The following is a 16,403-nucleotide window of genomic DNA, read 5'->3' as shown; positions in this document are numbered from 1 at the left end:
CAAATTTTCCTGTTACTCCAGGTGTTTCTTGACTTCCTACTTTTGCATTCCAGTCCCCTATGATGAAAAGAGTATCTTTTTAGGGTGTTAGTCCTAGAAAGTCTTATAGGTTTTCATAGAACTGTTCAACTTCAGCTTCTTCAGCATTACTGGTCAGGGCATAGCCTTGGATTACTGTGATGGTGAATGGTTTGCCTTGGAAATGAACAGAGAACATTCTGTTGTTTTTAAGATTGCATCCAAGTACTACATTTCAGACTCTTGTGTTGACTATGATGGCTACTCTATTTCTTCTAAGGGATTCTTGCCCACAGTAGTAGGTATAATAGTCATCTGAGTTAAATTCACCCATTCCAGTCCATTTTAGGTCACTGATTCCTAGCACAGGGTCAAAGATAAAGCCCAAGGAGTATCGACAATTGAGCAGACCAAGAAAAGGAACCTATGAAGAAATGTGAGAAGAAGCCATGGGAAAGGTAGAAGGAAGACCCCAGAGAGAGTGCTATTGTGGTAGCCAAGAAGGATGTCATCAGCTGGGACACATGCCACAGAAATGTCCAGATAATGAAGACAAATGTCTGTCGACCCCTATCTGTGACAGCCGTTGGTGACTATAGTGAGAGCTATTACAGGGGACAGCAGGACAGAAGCAGCACAGCTGTGCATGTGTTGTACCTGGGCTGGAGGACAGCCGTCAACAAATGCAGTCAAGGGAAGGAACCTCAGGGCAGAAAGCTGGGGGGTGGGGCGGGGAGTCTAGAGCCTGTTTCTGAAGATCCAAGAGTTCTGTAACTTTGTCCGGTATTCACCACTGCCCATTTGGAAGAAGTTTAGACCCACTTTTCCTTCTTTCTTCCTGCCTTTTGTTTTTCCCTTCCCTCCCCCGATTTCTCCCCATCCTTCCCTCCCTCCCTCTTCACTCTGAGTTTCCTCTCCAGAAGCCAAGGAATGACTTATGTAACTGGAAGCACTTAATGTATTACCTTCCTAAGTGTTTTAAAATAAGATACTGAAAAGTTATATTTAGGCAAGGGAGTCAGAAGAACCAAGATGAAAAAAGAGTTGAAGCCAGGGTAAGAGAAGGGCTGGCTCTCTTCCTCTCAACCTGCTGCCCACCCTGCCACCCATGGGGACCATCCTTTGGCCCAAAGATGGCTTGTGTGTTAGTGAGTGTGGTGAGTGCAGACACTTCCCTACTTTGTCTACCCTCTTCTGGCTGGAGACCAGCCTGCTTCTCCCACCTCTGGCTTCACTGGTCATGCAGGCAGCTGGCAGCATCCTTCCTATAATGACTCCATGCAGCTGTCCTGCTCACTTTCCCCAGCTGGTGACCTCTTGCCTGCAGAACTTGGCTCATACCACTTGTACCCACTCCTCCCCGAACCATCCTGAACTTGCAGATAGGACTCGAACACACTGTCTTCAGGAACCCCCTCTTGTCCCCTTCGGTTAGTCACCAGGTCTACATGTTGGCACTGTGCATTTCCTGAGATGGTACTGAGGGATGCTCTCATCTTAGTTGTTTATACTGTGCCTCGCTGGTGAGACCTTGAGGCCCCAGCAGAGATTCTCCATGACATTCAGTGCAGCATCGCAGGCAGGTGCAATCCTCAGCTGAGGTTGGTTTGCAGAAGGTAAGGGCATGAAGTCTGCCCCCAAAGGTGGGCACGGGGCTCTTGCATCTTTGTCCATCCTTCACCTCCTCCTCCCTAGGGATGTGACCATCTTTCAATGCCACAGGCATTTATTGAGCACCTACTCTGAAACAGCACCAAGTACTCTGGGACTTCAACAGTGAACCAGGCAGACAAGATCGCTGCCTCCTCAGTTTGTGTTCCATTAACGGAGACAGCCATCAAAGAAACATGTGTAAGGAGAGACGATGACTCCAGGCTGTGGCTATCGCTTGGAAGGAACTGCACAGGCTCTGTAAGGCAGGAGCACATTTGTGTTGAGACCTGTAGACTAAAAAGGAAGGGAAAGTTGCCCTCAGTCTTCTCTGTTATTTAATAGCTCCTGCTCCTTTAACTTCTCTTTCGATAAAATATTTATGTAAAGGGCTGTAGGAAGGCGACATGCCGGGCATGCTCCTGGTCAATGGGCTCGCACCCCCTAACACATTGTACCCCTAACGAATTATAATCTCTCGAGTGGCTGTTCACTGCACCTGAAGACGCCTCTAACGCTAGGCGCATTTTGTGTTGCAGGTAAGCCGACCTCATCCCAGCGACCACCCTCTCCTCATCCTCTTCGTGGTGGGTGGAGTCACAGTCTCTGAAGCCAAAATGATCAAAGACCTAGTGCTGTCCCTGAAGCCGGGAACACAGGTACTGAGTCCTCGGTGACGCTTGGTGACATGATCTGAATGGGAAGCCTGGACAGGGGGAAGGGTGGGCCTCCGTTAGGCTTCCCAGCCGTCTGCGTCACCATCCTGCAGCCTCCTCTCCCCTGCTCCTTCTACCTGTCCCAGGCCTGAGACCTCTCCTACCCTGGGCTGCAGTGCTGTTCCCCCGATTCCTAAAAGGCATGTCTTCTCTGATGTCCAAGCAGTGCTGAATTACTCTAGCGGTTTCACCTCTTACCAGGCTCTTGATAATTGAGGGTGGCTCCCAGGGACCCTCTCCACCCCGTGGAGAGGACAGAAAGGCACCTCGTCTGGACAGTGACAAGTGCAGTGTCTTTCTTCTCCTGCCTCCTGCCAGGCTCCGTCTCCCTCCCCACAAAATGCCCTTGGTGGTTAAGGCACAGCCCTCCTCCATCTGCCTTTTACTAGCCAGGTGATCCAAGTGAGAAAAGCCTTCAGTTTTCTCATTGAAGCGACAGGGTGGGGTGACTGTGAATCTTAACTGAGAGATGGGAGAGAATGTGCTTCTTAGTGCAGTGCCCAGCACACAGCCCTCGATACAGGTGGCCAAGGTTATTATCAAAAACCACTTCTGAGCAGTTGCCACCCTACCCTGCAGCAGGAGCTCAGGGAGAGGGACTTGAGGAACAGGCAAGGACTTCCCTGTCTCTGGAAGCTCTCAGCTGGCTGGGGCAGCAGAGCCTGTAACTCAGTAAGACTAAAAAATCCTTGCCTTAGTAGGTTCCCAAAGCAGCCTGAAACAGGAGGCTGCAAGCAGACTTTACATGGGAGGGGATCCCAAGAAGCAGAAGGGAGAGAACTGGGAGAGAGACAGTGGAGGGAGAAAAGCCAGTATAGAGTGCGTGGCTGGGCTGCTTGCTGCTGTGGGTACCCCAGGCTCTGTCCTCCCGGGGCCAAGGACTGTCCTCCAAACTGTCCTGCTAGGGGATGGAGTGCCTGGGACTTCACCCTGAGGTGGAGGCTTGTCTCCTGGGGCCTGTCTTCAGCTTTGTGCTGGGTCTGTATGCTGCCAGCAGCCTTCTGTGACTTGGAGACAGCAGAACAGAGATGCCAGTGCAGTGCTTCGGGTAGGATGCCGGCTCAGAAGAGAACTGTCCACCATAACCGCACAGAATCCTGGTGGTATTCCAACCATGCCTGGCTGCCCGCCCCCCTCCCTGGGGGAGAGGTACAGATGTCTCCTACTTCCACCCACTCAGCCAGCCAAGGAGCTCCTATCCCCGCTGGCATCCCAGACAGCTCACTGATGGATCCCCATTGCTGACCTAGCCTCCTGAAGCAAACATGCTTTCCTTGAGGACAAAGACTGGGCCTTCCCAGGCCTGTGCACAGGACAGGAGCTCTGTCACCTTGAGGTCTGGTGGTGTGATGTTGTTGAGATGGCCAGCCCACCTGGTGGTGTAGAAAAGGCCAGATCTCTGTGGGTCTCCAAACACCCAACTTAGGAAAGGGACCCAGGTGTGCAGGGAGCCATGGCATGTTTTTGAGCAAAGGAGTGACCCGTCATTGGCTATGGCCACTTCTGCTGTTACTAACACCTGTCTTGGTCGTAGCTGGTGGGATTTCTGATAAAGTGGTAAATTCAGCCTCACCTCACACCTACTCCATCAGCAGTGTTCAGGGTCTGTTTAGTGAGCAGTTGCCTTTTTGAGCAAGACATTCTTTTTTTATCAGCAAGCATGCTTCTCACTGCCCCTAACATGGTGAACCGAATTCTTAGCTGCTGCATTGTTAACTGGCTGACAGACATGTTAATCTCCCCTCTAAAAGGATGAAATGCACACTTTTTCAAAGCCATGTGACCTGAGTTTGACAACAGAGACCCGGAATCTGCAGTGGCTCAGTGGCTGGGCTGCAACTGACCGACCTTGTGCTCAGTCATCTGCAGAGAGAGCGGCTCAAAGAATTGGGGGCTTAAGGGGCAGGCGTGCCTGCTGCTTGTCCTTTGTGCAGAAAGCTCCCCCTGAAGAGTTAACAGGGCCTAAGAAGATTCCAGAGAGGAGTTATTTACCAGCATGGCCTTCATTCCAAGTCCTGAAAGGAGGTGGATTACCTGCCTGTTTGCTGGAGCGACACCTGCGGAGGCGGGTCTCCCAGTATTAGACCTCCACAGACCGGCAGCTAAGTCAGCCCAGATCTGAGATGTAACCAGCTCCGGCTTCAGAGGTGCATTCAGAGGGATGAGGGCTGGATGCTCTGGCTGTACACGGAAAGGCCTGCTAATCTGTCGCCCTCTTAGGTCTCTGCTGGGGCGCACATGGGAACAACTGAAGGGGGGCAGGTCTGGCAACCAAGAGAGTGACTCTAACCTGACCGATGATTTAAACATACGTATCTAATACTGCTGTCTAATACATATCTAATCCAGCCTACATGTAAAGGTCCCTAGGGATGAGGATTTACCCCCTTGCCCATAGCCTACCCGAGTCCTGGAGGCCTTGGCCCTTAGGACTGTTTGCTCTGCCGAGTCTACCTCCACTCCCTCTGAGGTCTCACTCAGCAGTTTCTGCCTGTAGCTCCTGGGCCCCACAGAATCTCCAAACAGATCAGGCTCACCCCTCCTCCACAGGTCCTCTTCCAGGCTGCTCTTCTCCAAACTGAGTGTCTTCAGTCCCTCCAGCCACCTCACTGCAGCCCGTGCTGTGAACCTGGGTATCCCAGTTCCCAGACGGCTCTCCTGGGACCCTGGTCTCTCTTTTCAGGCTCACTTACACCTGAGCTCCTCCCTTGCCAGGGACTGAGCAGTGCAGAGGCGCTGAGGCCACCTCCTCCTCCCACCACGGCCCCTACCTGCCTCTGGGCCTTCTTTTCCTACCCGCTTCTGCTGGTCTCTCTTCCCTAGACTCAGGACTTTGCACTTATTTTAATTCCAGCACCTCAGAAAGGATCTGGCACTGGGTGTCATGATTACTCATTGAACATTGAACACTAGAGGGCTTCCCAGGTGTCTCAGTCGGTGAAGAAGCCCCTGGAGAATGAAATGGTATCCAGTAGTCTTGCTTGGCAAATCCCATGGACAGAGGGGCCTGGGGGACTACAGTTCATGGGGTTGCTAGAATTGGACGTGACTTAGTGGCTAAACCATCACCACTGAACACTAGAAATTCTACTTGCATTATTGAAGTACTGTAAGATAAAAGCAGTTTTTCTGGAGACTACACCAGCCTGTTATTGATTCTGAGATTATGAACAACTAAGACCACCCTGTCTTTTGCATCAGTTGCTGTAATTCATATCTATTCCATACCACATAGATGCTTTTTGGACCCAGGAATAGGAACTTAACAGCCTCTTAATTGGATTAGGTGATTATTCAGTGAACATTTATTGAGCATCTCCTCTGTGCCAAGCACTGTTCTTTGTGCTGAGGATAGATCAGTGACCAAGCCATACGTGTACCTTCTTTCCTGGAACTTACACTCTAATAGTGAGTGACTGACATCAAACACAGAAGCTCCAGCCAGACGTGAGTGTTCTAGAACAGAGGCAGGTGCTCTGATGGGAATACCTGCAGGAAAGGGGTGGAGGCGGGAGGGTCCTTCAGATGGCATCGGCTTCTCCTGAAGGAGAGGGTTGATGAGCTGAGATGTGCAAGGCATTCAGGGATCCACTCATCAAAGGAAACTGCCAATAGAAGCCACGTAAGGCCCACACTTCTTGGAGAGAAAAAAGCTTCGTCTAAATTATTTCATCTGATTGATGACTGTCATTTATAACTTTATTGCTACTTCTGTCTTGGGTATTCCTTTGGAAAAGGTGTATGGATTCATTACATATTCTAATGTGTTGTCTATAGATTATAAGATAAAGTCAAGCATGTACCTGCTGATACTTTTTAAGTTGACCTGTCTTTATACTTAGAGTGTGTTGTGTGTTAGTTGCTCAGTCGTGCCCGACTCTTTGCGACCCCATTGACTGCAGCCCACCAGGCTCCTCTGTCCATGAGATTTTCCAGGCAAGGATACTGGAGTGGGTTGCCATTTCCTTCTCCAGGGGATCTTCCCAGCCCAGGGATCAAACCCATGTCTCCTGCACTGCAGGCAGGTTCTTTATCGACTGAGCTAGAAATGTCTCTTAATAGTAGGCTTCCCTGGTGGCTCAAATGGTAAAGACTCTCCTGCAATGTAAGATCCCTGGGTTGGAAGATCCCCTGGAGAAGGAAATGGCAACCCACTCCAGTAATCTTGCCTGGAGAATTCCATGGACAGAGGAGCCTGGCAGGCTATAGTCCATGGGGTTGCAAAGAGTCAGGCATGACTGAGCAACTGTCACTCACTCAAGGCACATCCAGAAATAAATTCCCTTCTACAGAGGGTGATAAGTATCTCATGAAACAGTGGCATTCAGAAACCACGTTAGCACCTGCTAGTCCCAGAGGATGGCTGTCCTGCACTACAGTGGGTGTGTTTTCTCTGCTCTCCTCCCCTGGTTGTTGCTAAACGTGCTGATGAGAGAAAGTGGGCAGCTAGAGAAAGCCCTCTTCCCTGACTACAAAAAAAGGGATCAAACAGGCAGCCTCTCAGCCCCACCCCAAACAGCCGCAGCCACAAGCAGCTGACTTTGCAGGCTTGCCCTGGCTCTGGAACGCGTGTGCCCAGCACTGGCCTCTTCTCACTGCAGACAGCTCTGCAGGCTGAACCCTGGAGCTGGGAGGTGGCCAAGATGCCAGCCGAAGTCTGGGATTGTGGGAGGAAAATAACAGGGAGGGACCCTCCCAGAAAGTACAGGGAAAGGCCAGCTCAGGAAACAAAGAGAGACAAAGTGGGCCTGACCTGCCGCCACGGCTCTTCACGGTACACGTTGCGCAACCACGCTTTCATGTGCGTCTGCATTTCTGGAACCAAATGTTCAGTGAGACTGTAATAGAAAAAAAAAAAAGTAGACCCAGAAATATGCTCGTATGCTTACAATTTTGTGCCACTGTAGACGTTCGAGGATAACTAAATCCTAACTCTAAACCCTGGCTCCAGGTTATTCTAAAATTTAATGCAAGCCCTCAAGGAGAGAAGTCAGGCAACTTCTTTTTTTTTCCTTCTGGTCTGCATTTAATTTGTTTTGAAGTTTCCTACTCTAAGGAAAATGTCAGTGAGATTTACAATTTTTCTTCTTTACCTTATAATTTGAAATATTAGACAGCATCACACATGTTCATATTATTCTTATTAATATTGCCCTTTATTCCTATGTACTTTGTGTATCTTTGATATTTGATACAATCCTCTTAGCAATGCTGAAGTCATTTGCAATAGAAGTTTCTTGTTGTTTTCCCTCAAGTAACTTCCTTTTAAACAACCATCGGAAGGGACAAAAATGGAGACATCTGAAATCTCAGGGTATTCTTTAGAAGAGCCTAAACACAACACACTCACCCCACCAGCAACACAAAGGCAATGAGTTTTCCAGAAAGCTTGATCATGTCTGTTTCAATCCACTATCCCAGTGGTTTAACAAGACACACCTTTTATGTTTAACACATGTGGCACCTATACAAATGAGGGCAAATAGTGCCTTGAATATGATATGTGCTCAAGAGCCAGTTCATCAGCTGGATGAATATGCATGTTGGTGCCTGTGCATGTGAGTTGCTTGTACTGGAAAGCATCTCCCAAGTTTAAAAGAAAAATAGAGAAAAAAACATTTTTGTCCCCTGCTCCTTTCAATTCACAGTGTTGGAAATCAAGGGATATGAGTCTAAATCCTGGGCTGCCCTGCTTCCTCTCTTTCAGCAGAAATAGAACAGGAAGATGCTGGCACCTCCAAATTATAGCAATGGCCCAAAAAAGCGAAAAGTGGAGAGAAAGCAGGTGGACTGGGCCACTCCTGCAGGAACTAGGGCAGACTGAGCACAGAGACAAGCGGTTCTTTCGGCTGGAGGAGAACCTGCATGGAGCCCCAAAGGCTGCTTTTTAGGGGCTTGGTTCCCAGGTGCCCTTGGGCCCTCTAGCCCTGCCTCACAGATGGAGATTTTCATCCTTGCCCTCGGCTGCTTGAGAAAAAGCCAGTCCTCTGAAAGGAAGTCTCTAGTGCTTGATTTGCCTCATATCGCACGTTTGATGACTATGTTTATAAAATTTAAATTTCATATCCAGCAGGCTGATATAGGATTGCTTTAAGCATTTTCTTTTTCATTTTAGAGTGTCCTCCCGCTCCCCGCCCCCCCCCATTTAGCTAAGATTTTTATAATTTTAAGGACTGTTTTAGTCAAATAATGCAAAAATACCTTCACTTGAATAGGCTAGAAAACTGAAAATGAACAAAAGATGCCTGAGATGTGAAAATACTTAAGGACCATCAGCTATTATACTGTAAAGGAAATGTTAGCCATGTGATCCTGCTTGCTCTTCAAAATAGGAATTTTAGACAAATGGGTTTTCAGTTAAACCAATTTGAAACAAATTTACACAGAGCCATTATATTTGAGCTACCAGAGCCTCTTGGTGTGAAAAAGTCACTGCTGAACATGGCTAAACCCACTTCCTCCTTCCTAGTCTTGTTTTTGTTTATTCAATTAATCAATCATTGGCTAACTTATTGTATCAGGGATCTGCGAGGTATCAGGCACTGTGCTAGCAAACAACAAAGAAACTCAAGGAAACAAGGAATACAGTGTAATAGCAACAGCCATGGGAACATCCTCAGTCTTCAGGGAGAGGTGGTCTGGGAAGGCTTCCTGGAGGTGGTGATGCCTGAGCAGATTGTTGAAGGATGACTAAAAGATCTTCAGGCAAAGAGTTGGTAAGAAACACCCCCAAAGTTCCATTTGTGAAACTGCAAATAGTTTAGAGTGTCTAGAATGTGGAACTGGTAATGAGGGGGATGCTGTGGCCAGGGGCTGGGGTGTGGAGTGCTGAGCAGCCATCAGACTCCAAAGTCTTGCGATGCTCTCTAAGAGGATCAGGCTTATAGATTTTTGGTTTGTGGTTACCATAAGTTTTTGATATAGCAATTTATCTACATACAAGACTGGTCTCTTAATTTCAAATGCATGTCCAATAGCCTGCATTTGTACTCTCCTCTTCTCACAGTTGCTGGTTTTGAATTCGTATTTGTGTGGGGTGATTTCCTACCTTTACTGTACATTTGCCTTTAGCAGTGAGCTTCCCCACTCATAATTTTCTTATTTCTAGTTGTGGCCTCTCCTTTTCCATCTAGAAAAGTTCCTTTAATATTTGTTGTACAGCTAGTTTGGTGGTGCTGAATGCTCTTAGCTTGTGCTTATCTAGAAAGCTTTTGATTTCCCTATCGGGTCTGAACAAGCCTTTGGGTAAAGTATTCTTGATTGTAGGTTTTTCCCTTTCATCACTTTAAATATACTGTGCCACTCCCTCCAGCCTGCAGAGTTTCTGCTGAAAAATCAGCTGATAACCTTACAGGGATTCTCTTGTATGTTATTTGTTGCTGTTCCCTTGTTGCTTTTAATATTTTTCTCTTTGTCTTTAAGTTTTGCCAGTTTGATTAATATGTGTCTTGGTATGTTCTTCCTTCAGTTCATCCTGTATGGGACTCTCTGTGGTTCTTGGACTTCAGTTACTATTTCCTTTCCCATATTAGGGCAGCTTTTGGCTATGATCTTTTAAGATATTTTCTCAGGCCCTTTCTCTCTCTCTCTCTCCTTCTGGGACCCCTATAATGTGAATGTTGATGCCTTTAATGTTGTCCCAGAGGTCCAGTAGACTGTCCTCAGTTCTCTCATTCTTTGTTTATTCTGCAGCAGTGGGTCAAGCTTAGAAAGGGTGGAGGAAGGCAGTCAGGATTTGCAGCCTGTGAGTAAATGCTATCAGGCTTACACGTGAGGAAGACATCTCTGGCACATCCTCCTCCCCTGTATCAGCCCAGTGACTGCTCTGCGCTGAGTAGAGGGAGCGCAGCAGAGGATGGGACTAGTGGAGGTGGTGGTGCTAATGAAGATGAAACCAGCAGGCACCATTTTAAGCCCCTCCAGAGCCTGTCATTGTGCTGAGTATTTTATATCTATGTTCGCATTTGATCCTTATGATAATCATGTGAGGTGGGTGTCATTATTTCCACTTCACAGACGAAGAACTTGAGGCTCAGAGTGATCCAGCAAATTCTCCAGGGTCTGTTGTCTGACAGGTGGCCAACTGAGGCCCCACTCACATTGGACACTCCTAAGGCCTCTGTACCATCTGGCGGGAGTCCTTAGTCTCAACGTCCTTCCCTCCTAATGACACTGACACCTCTCAGTTACTTCACAGACTGCCTTTGTTTTCCATTGTTTCTTTCCTACCCTCCAGAACACACACCCAAGACATCCTCTGGTTCAGCCCTTATGCCAAATACCCACTCGTCTAGTTGTGACAGGGTCCCGGTCCTTAGTGCCAGCTCAGTGCAGGTGGACTGGGCCAACGTCCATCAGCCACGACTGAAAGCCCAGCCCACACCCTGAGAGTGATGGATTCTTTGGGCTTAGTTGTCACTGCCCTGGAAGTCTGCACATCAACCGAGTCTACAGCCTTTCCCTCCCAGCTCCTCTACCGTGTTCATGAGACGTACGAATCCTCAGAGACTCACTCTAGCCATTATACTTGCCCTCACCTGAGCCAGAGAGGAATCTGCAGTCTTGGCTTTGGAACTAAGACCCCAGGGGTTAGCATGGTCTAACCATGGTGGTTAGCCCCATCTAACCCAGGTGGTGGGGTCTGGCAAGCACAGGGCAAGGGAGGGGCCTGTGGCCTAGCTACCTGTCCTCCTGTACTTCACGAGAGTCTACTCTCATGCAAAGGATTCTTGTCTTTATGTGTGGTCTTTTAAAAATATCTGAATAAGGGTCTTTTAACTTGTTATCTGGGGTTCCCTGGTGGCTCAGATGGTAAAGAATCCTCCTGCAATGTGGGAGACCTGGGTTCAGTCCCTGGGTTGGGAAGATCCCCTGGAGGATGGCATGGCTCCGCATTCCAGTATCCTTGCCTGAAGAATCCCCATGGACAGAGGAGCCTGGCGGGCTCTAGTTCAAGGGGTCACAAAGATTCAGACATGGCTGAGCGACTAAGCACAGCACAACCTGTGGTCTACGAATCCTAGTTAGCCACAAACCTCACCTGAAACTATATTCAAAATCTTGTATAGATGAACATACATGTATTTTTCTAGAAAGTTCTTAGCTTTCATAATATTCAAAAGGAGGCCTGGGCTTCCCTGGTGGCTCAATAGGTAAACAATCTGCCTGCAATGCAGGAGACCCAGGTTCAATCCTTTGGTCAAGACGATTCCCTGGAGAAGGCAATGGCTACCCACTCCAGTATTCTTGCCTGAAGAATCACATGGACAGAGGAGCCTGATGGGCTACAGTCCATGGCGTCTCAAGAGTTGGACACGACTTAGTGACTAAACCAACATGACCCAATCACAATAAAACAGCAGCTCAGAATTGCTGAGCACCTTGTATGCATTACAGTCTTCACCTTGGGTAATCCTTGCCATAATTCTACAAGCTTTTATTTTTCTCCTGGGACGGATAAAGTGAGGCCACAAGCGGAATAACCTTCCCCAGTGTACATAGCCAATCAGCCATGGTGCCGGGCTCTGCTAGCATCTGATGAGCCTGCTGGTCTGGGTACCACCATTCTCTACTATCTGTTGGACTTGGTCTCGAAGACCCTGAGGGGTGAGTACAGGCCCTCTCCAGAGCCGCGTATTCCAGTGGTATCTATACCATGTGATAAGAGGGTGCTAGTGTTCACTCTCTGCCCTCAAACTCTCTCATCACATGGCTTTCAAGGAAAAACGTGAGCACAGACTGCAGTGTACTTCTTCTGCCAAAAATATGACTTGACTGATATTAACCATATATTTTCAAGGATAATTCTCTTTCAAAATAAAAAGTAATCATTAACCAGTCCAAGTTCGATGCATGAAATGGGGCACTCAAAGCCGGTCACTGGGACCCAGAGAGATGGGATGGGGGAGAGGTGAGAGGGGGTTTCGGGACAGGGGGGACACATGTACACCCATGGCTGATTCATGTGGCAAAAACCACCACAATACTGTAAAGTAATTAGCCTCCAATTAAAATAATTAATTAAAAAAAGATGAGGTCATTAGGGTAAGCTCTAATCCTATACAACTGTGTCCTTATCAAGGGGGAAAGAGAGACCCAGAGACAGACACGCAGAGGGAAGACAGGGTGAAGACATGAGGGAACTTGAGGGGGAAGGTTCGCCCTCGCAACCCGTAGATGGAACCAACCTGCCAACACCTGCATCTGGGACTTCTGACCTCCCGAGCTGTGAGATGATGACTTTCTGTCATGGAAACTGGGTACTAGGAGATAGATACAGTCATCATCATCATCATCACCCACAGCAACATGCTGCTCTTGAGTATGCCTTCTCTCTTTCCCGGAAGGAACAAAGCCTCCCTGGAGGAGAGAGGGACCTCTTTGTGGAGTTCAGATTACCAGATTACAAAGCAAAGGTCTGATTTAGTACAACTAAGCAGCGAGGTGGTGGCTAGGCTTGGCCCTGCCCAGTGCCCACTGGTTAAAGGCTCAGCAGATGCAGCCCCGCTGTCCTGCAAGCCACCCTTCCCAGCCTGCGTTCCCCTCCTTCCACCTGGGACTCGAGAACCCACTGGCATTCCAGCGGCTGCCTTCTGCCTTTTCCTCCACAGTATCCACGCTATGCCTTCCCCTCAAAGAAGGGTGTTGCATTTTATTTCTTGTTATCGAATAAGCTGGGTTGGCTCTCCTAATTGTCTGCAATGTGTTTGCCCCTCCCATTGTTAGGTAATCGTGCTGTCCACACGACTCCTGAAGCCACTTAACATCCCTGAGCTGTTGTTTGCGACTGACCGGCTGCATCCAGACCTTGGCTTCTAAGCATCTCCTAAGAAGATGAGCCCTACCTGAGCTGGAAATCCCAATACTGTTATCTGTTAAAATCCAATGCCTCCCAAACCAATGTCCCTGTTACTAATCATGGTTATGACTGAATGTTGCCCAAAGGATCTTCATAACCACACAGTGAAGTATTGCTGAGATTTTTTTTTAAATCATTTTTCTAAAGGCATCAAACTGCCTTTCAGCTGGCCTAATTCATGATAATGCCTATTTATCCTTACCCCTCTCTCTGTGATCTTTCTGATTCCACCTGCAAGTTCATTCATTCTAAACAAGTGCCTGTCGGTGAGTGTTGGTAGATTACAAACCGTTTGATCTGCAGATGCTCCAGGAGAAGTTAGACATGCTTTAGAATCATGAGTGTCAGGAAAGTTTGGTTTTCAAGATAATGTAGCTGAGGAGGGAACACTGCGAATGGGATCTGAGGCTTTGTTTCTCTCTTGAGCTGAGACATTTCTGAACAGGGGAGGAAAGGAGGGGGGCGGCTAGGGCAGTGCCGATCGTCTGCCTCTGTTGTAAATCTCCTGCCTTTACAAAGAGCTGCATTGTTCCTGTCTGCTTACTGGGCAGGGCTGCCAGCCTGCCTGGAACAGGAGTGGGAGAGAGGTTGATTGGAGCACTGTGACAGCCTAAGAAAGGTTTCCTGTCCTTCCAAAGGAAGGCCCCAGTAAAGATATCTGGTCCAGGAGGTCTAGGTTGGAACCCTACCCCTATGACTTATGATTTCACATTTCTACTGATTACACATTTCTACTTTCTTTTCTGTAAATCTTAGCCTTCCTTCTAGCCATAACAGAAAAACCTAGACCCACAGAGTGGAATTATATAAGAACTCCAGCAGACAGGAACTTCTTGGAACCCATACATTTGTAGGTGTATAGTTGATGGAAATTTCTAGTGTCTCTAAAAGATGTTTACAATAAAGAGGGAAAGCTGAAAACAATGACTAGTGTGAATTAAACAGGTAGAAGAAATAAAATGTAAACCAAAATGTGTCTCTACTTTTAGTTCTCTGCAAAACACTACCATTTTATGAGAAAACTGTGAAGTTGGAAATCATTTTGAGATGTCATCAAGGCAGGCTTTCTTGACCCCAAGATTCTTTATTTTGTCCAAGTATGTTTTCCACCTAACACTGGTTCTTTCATGGTGCTGAAATAGTGGAGGCCCCAGATGCTTCATTCATTCTACTCAGAAGTTTGAATTTGAGTAAGGGAGAAAATGGCAGATAGCCCCAAAGAAATGATCATTAAAGCAAAGATCACTCTTTTTTAAAATGAATAAATAACCTCTTGAATTCCCTGGCGGTCCAGTGGTTAGAACTTAACATTTTTCTGCAGTTCCTTGAGTTCCCTGACCAGGGAACTAAGCATGGCCAATAAATTAATTAATTCATTAATAAAGTAAATAAGTAACCTGTTGTGGGTCTCCAATCTGTATTCATTTGATCACTCATTCATTCCCAACTCCCCAGTGGCACGTGCCAGACAGTCCCCAGCGTTCCAGGCCAGTGGGGAAGGAGGCTCATCCTGGACCCCATGTCTCTCACAGAATGCCCATCTGGTGCTTTTCCTGAAGCTTGGGCCCTGTGAGAGGATCTGCTCAAGGTTAAGTTTTAAACCATATGTCTATATGCAAAGGAAACTTTCAGAAAATACAAACCTCAAACTGCTAACAAGCGGTTCCCTCTGGGAAGGAGTCTATTATAGGAGAACTTCACTCACTCTCAATATATTTGTGTCATTTGAATATTTTCACAGTAGATGTATTGATATATTACTCTTGGGCCTTTAATGTATTTTTACAAGTTGATTTCCTCTTGTATAAAAAGAATATTCCAAAGCTTCTAATCTGAAGTGGTAAACAAAGGACGTTTCTAATTGTAAATGTTACCCATCATCAGTTACTGTGTTCCCCAAAGGCTCACGATACTAAATTAAATATAGCCAAAGGCAGTCTCTGAGTGGTGGGGGAAACATCAAAAGTTTAGTTTATAATCATCTTTTTCCATCTCTGTGGTCACTGGTTGTAGAAACTGAGCTAGGCAGACAATCAGATAGCAGAAGGCTTTGCAGGAAAGGTGAGCTGAAAGAAGATCGTGGTGACCAGAGTTTGCTTTGAATAAAAAGGTCGGAGGCACAGGACAGGGTGCTGCTCTTGAATGAAAAGCAGGAGTAAAATGAAGACTTGGTGTAAATCCTGCAAAGGGCCTTCAGCAGACAAGGAAAAAGCAGGGACTCCAGAAGTAGCACATCTGGCCCTGGGTGGAGGATGGGGTGGGGGGTGCAGGGAACAGCTGTGCTCTTGGCATCTTGTGAAGCAGCAGTGGTTAGAACAGAGCTCCACAGTCTTGTCTGGGTTTGAGTCTCAGCTCGCCACTGCCAGCAGTGTGATCTCCAGACCTCAGCGCCTCCATCTATAAACTCCAGGGAATAATAATGATTGGTCCCCACCTTGTGAGAGGGCTGCTGTAGAAGGATCCCATCCCTAACACAGCTAGCCTGTGGCACTGAGCAAGGTGGGTTTTCACTCCTGGTTTATTTATTGTAACAGATAAAGCTCTGTAATTCCTAGTGGCCTTTTCCAAGCACCATCTGGACTTACCAGCAGAGACTCAGCGGGGCAACCCCACACCACCACCCGACATCGGAGTTACCCAAGGTCTCATTCCTAAGGGATTTCACCACAAGCTTGAGCAACAGCTTTATCCTCCACAGGGTATAAAGTGAATGTTGAAATCTCATTTTTCACCAGCATGAGGGACTCACTGCAAGCAGGCCCACAGCTCTGGAACCTGGGATTCGGGCAGGGTGATGGCTGGGTGCTGACAGGGAGCCCCAGGCTGGGAGCATTCAGCCACCTCAGCCCACGACTCAGTGCCAGGCTGGCTGTAGAGTGTTCGGATGGTTTTGATTTGCAGCAGGGAGGAAACTTGAAAGCCAGACATCTCTACAGACGAGAATCTGGTGCTGAGGCAGACGGGCTGTGGGCCGTGCTGGCCCCTGTTCCAGCCTGGACGTCTTTATTACTGAACTGGGACTGGAGGCTAGTGAGCAGCTGGCTGATGGCAAGAGCAGATGTGGCCTTGGCAGCCAGGCAGGCCTGGGCCAGGGAGGAGCCACAAGCCCAGGGTAGCAGCAAGGGAAGCCTAAGGGAAGCCTGATGAAGAACACGGGGCCA

At 47.8% G+C, this 16,403-nt stretch overlaps 1 protein-coding gene across 1 annotated transcript in view; it reads left to right on the top strand.

Moving 5' to 3' along the window:
• SCFD2 (sec1 family domain containing 2) overlaps window positions 1-14,643 on the top strand; it is a 397,298-nt gene extending 382,655 nt beyond the window's left edge. Inside the window, exons 8-9 of the mRNA XM_070372393.1 lie at window positions 2,208-2,327; window positions 13,110-14,643. Coding sequence (XP_070228494.1) covers window positions 2,208-2,327; window positions 13,110-13,202 — 213 coding nt within the window. The 3' untranslated portion in view covers window positions 13,203-14,643. The remainder of the gene's footprint in view (window positions 1-2,207; window positions 2,328-13,109) is intronic.
• Window positions 14,644-16,403: the final 1,760 nt, after the last annotated feature.

Source organism: Bos mutus, chromosome 6, assembly GCF_027580195.1.
Source record: "Bos mutus isolate GX-2022 chromosome 6, NWIPB_WYAK_1.1, whole genome shotgun sequence".
In the NCBI taxonomy this organism is placed as follows: domain Eukaryota; kingdom Metazoa; phylum Chordata; class Mammalia; order Artiodactyla; family Bovidae; genus Bos; species Bos mutus.
Note: the sequence above shows the minus strand (reverse complement) of the source record. Positions and strands in the feature narration are given on the sequence as shown.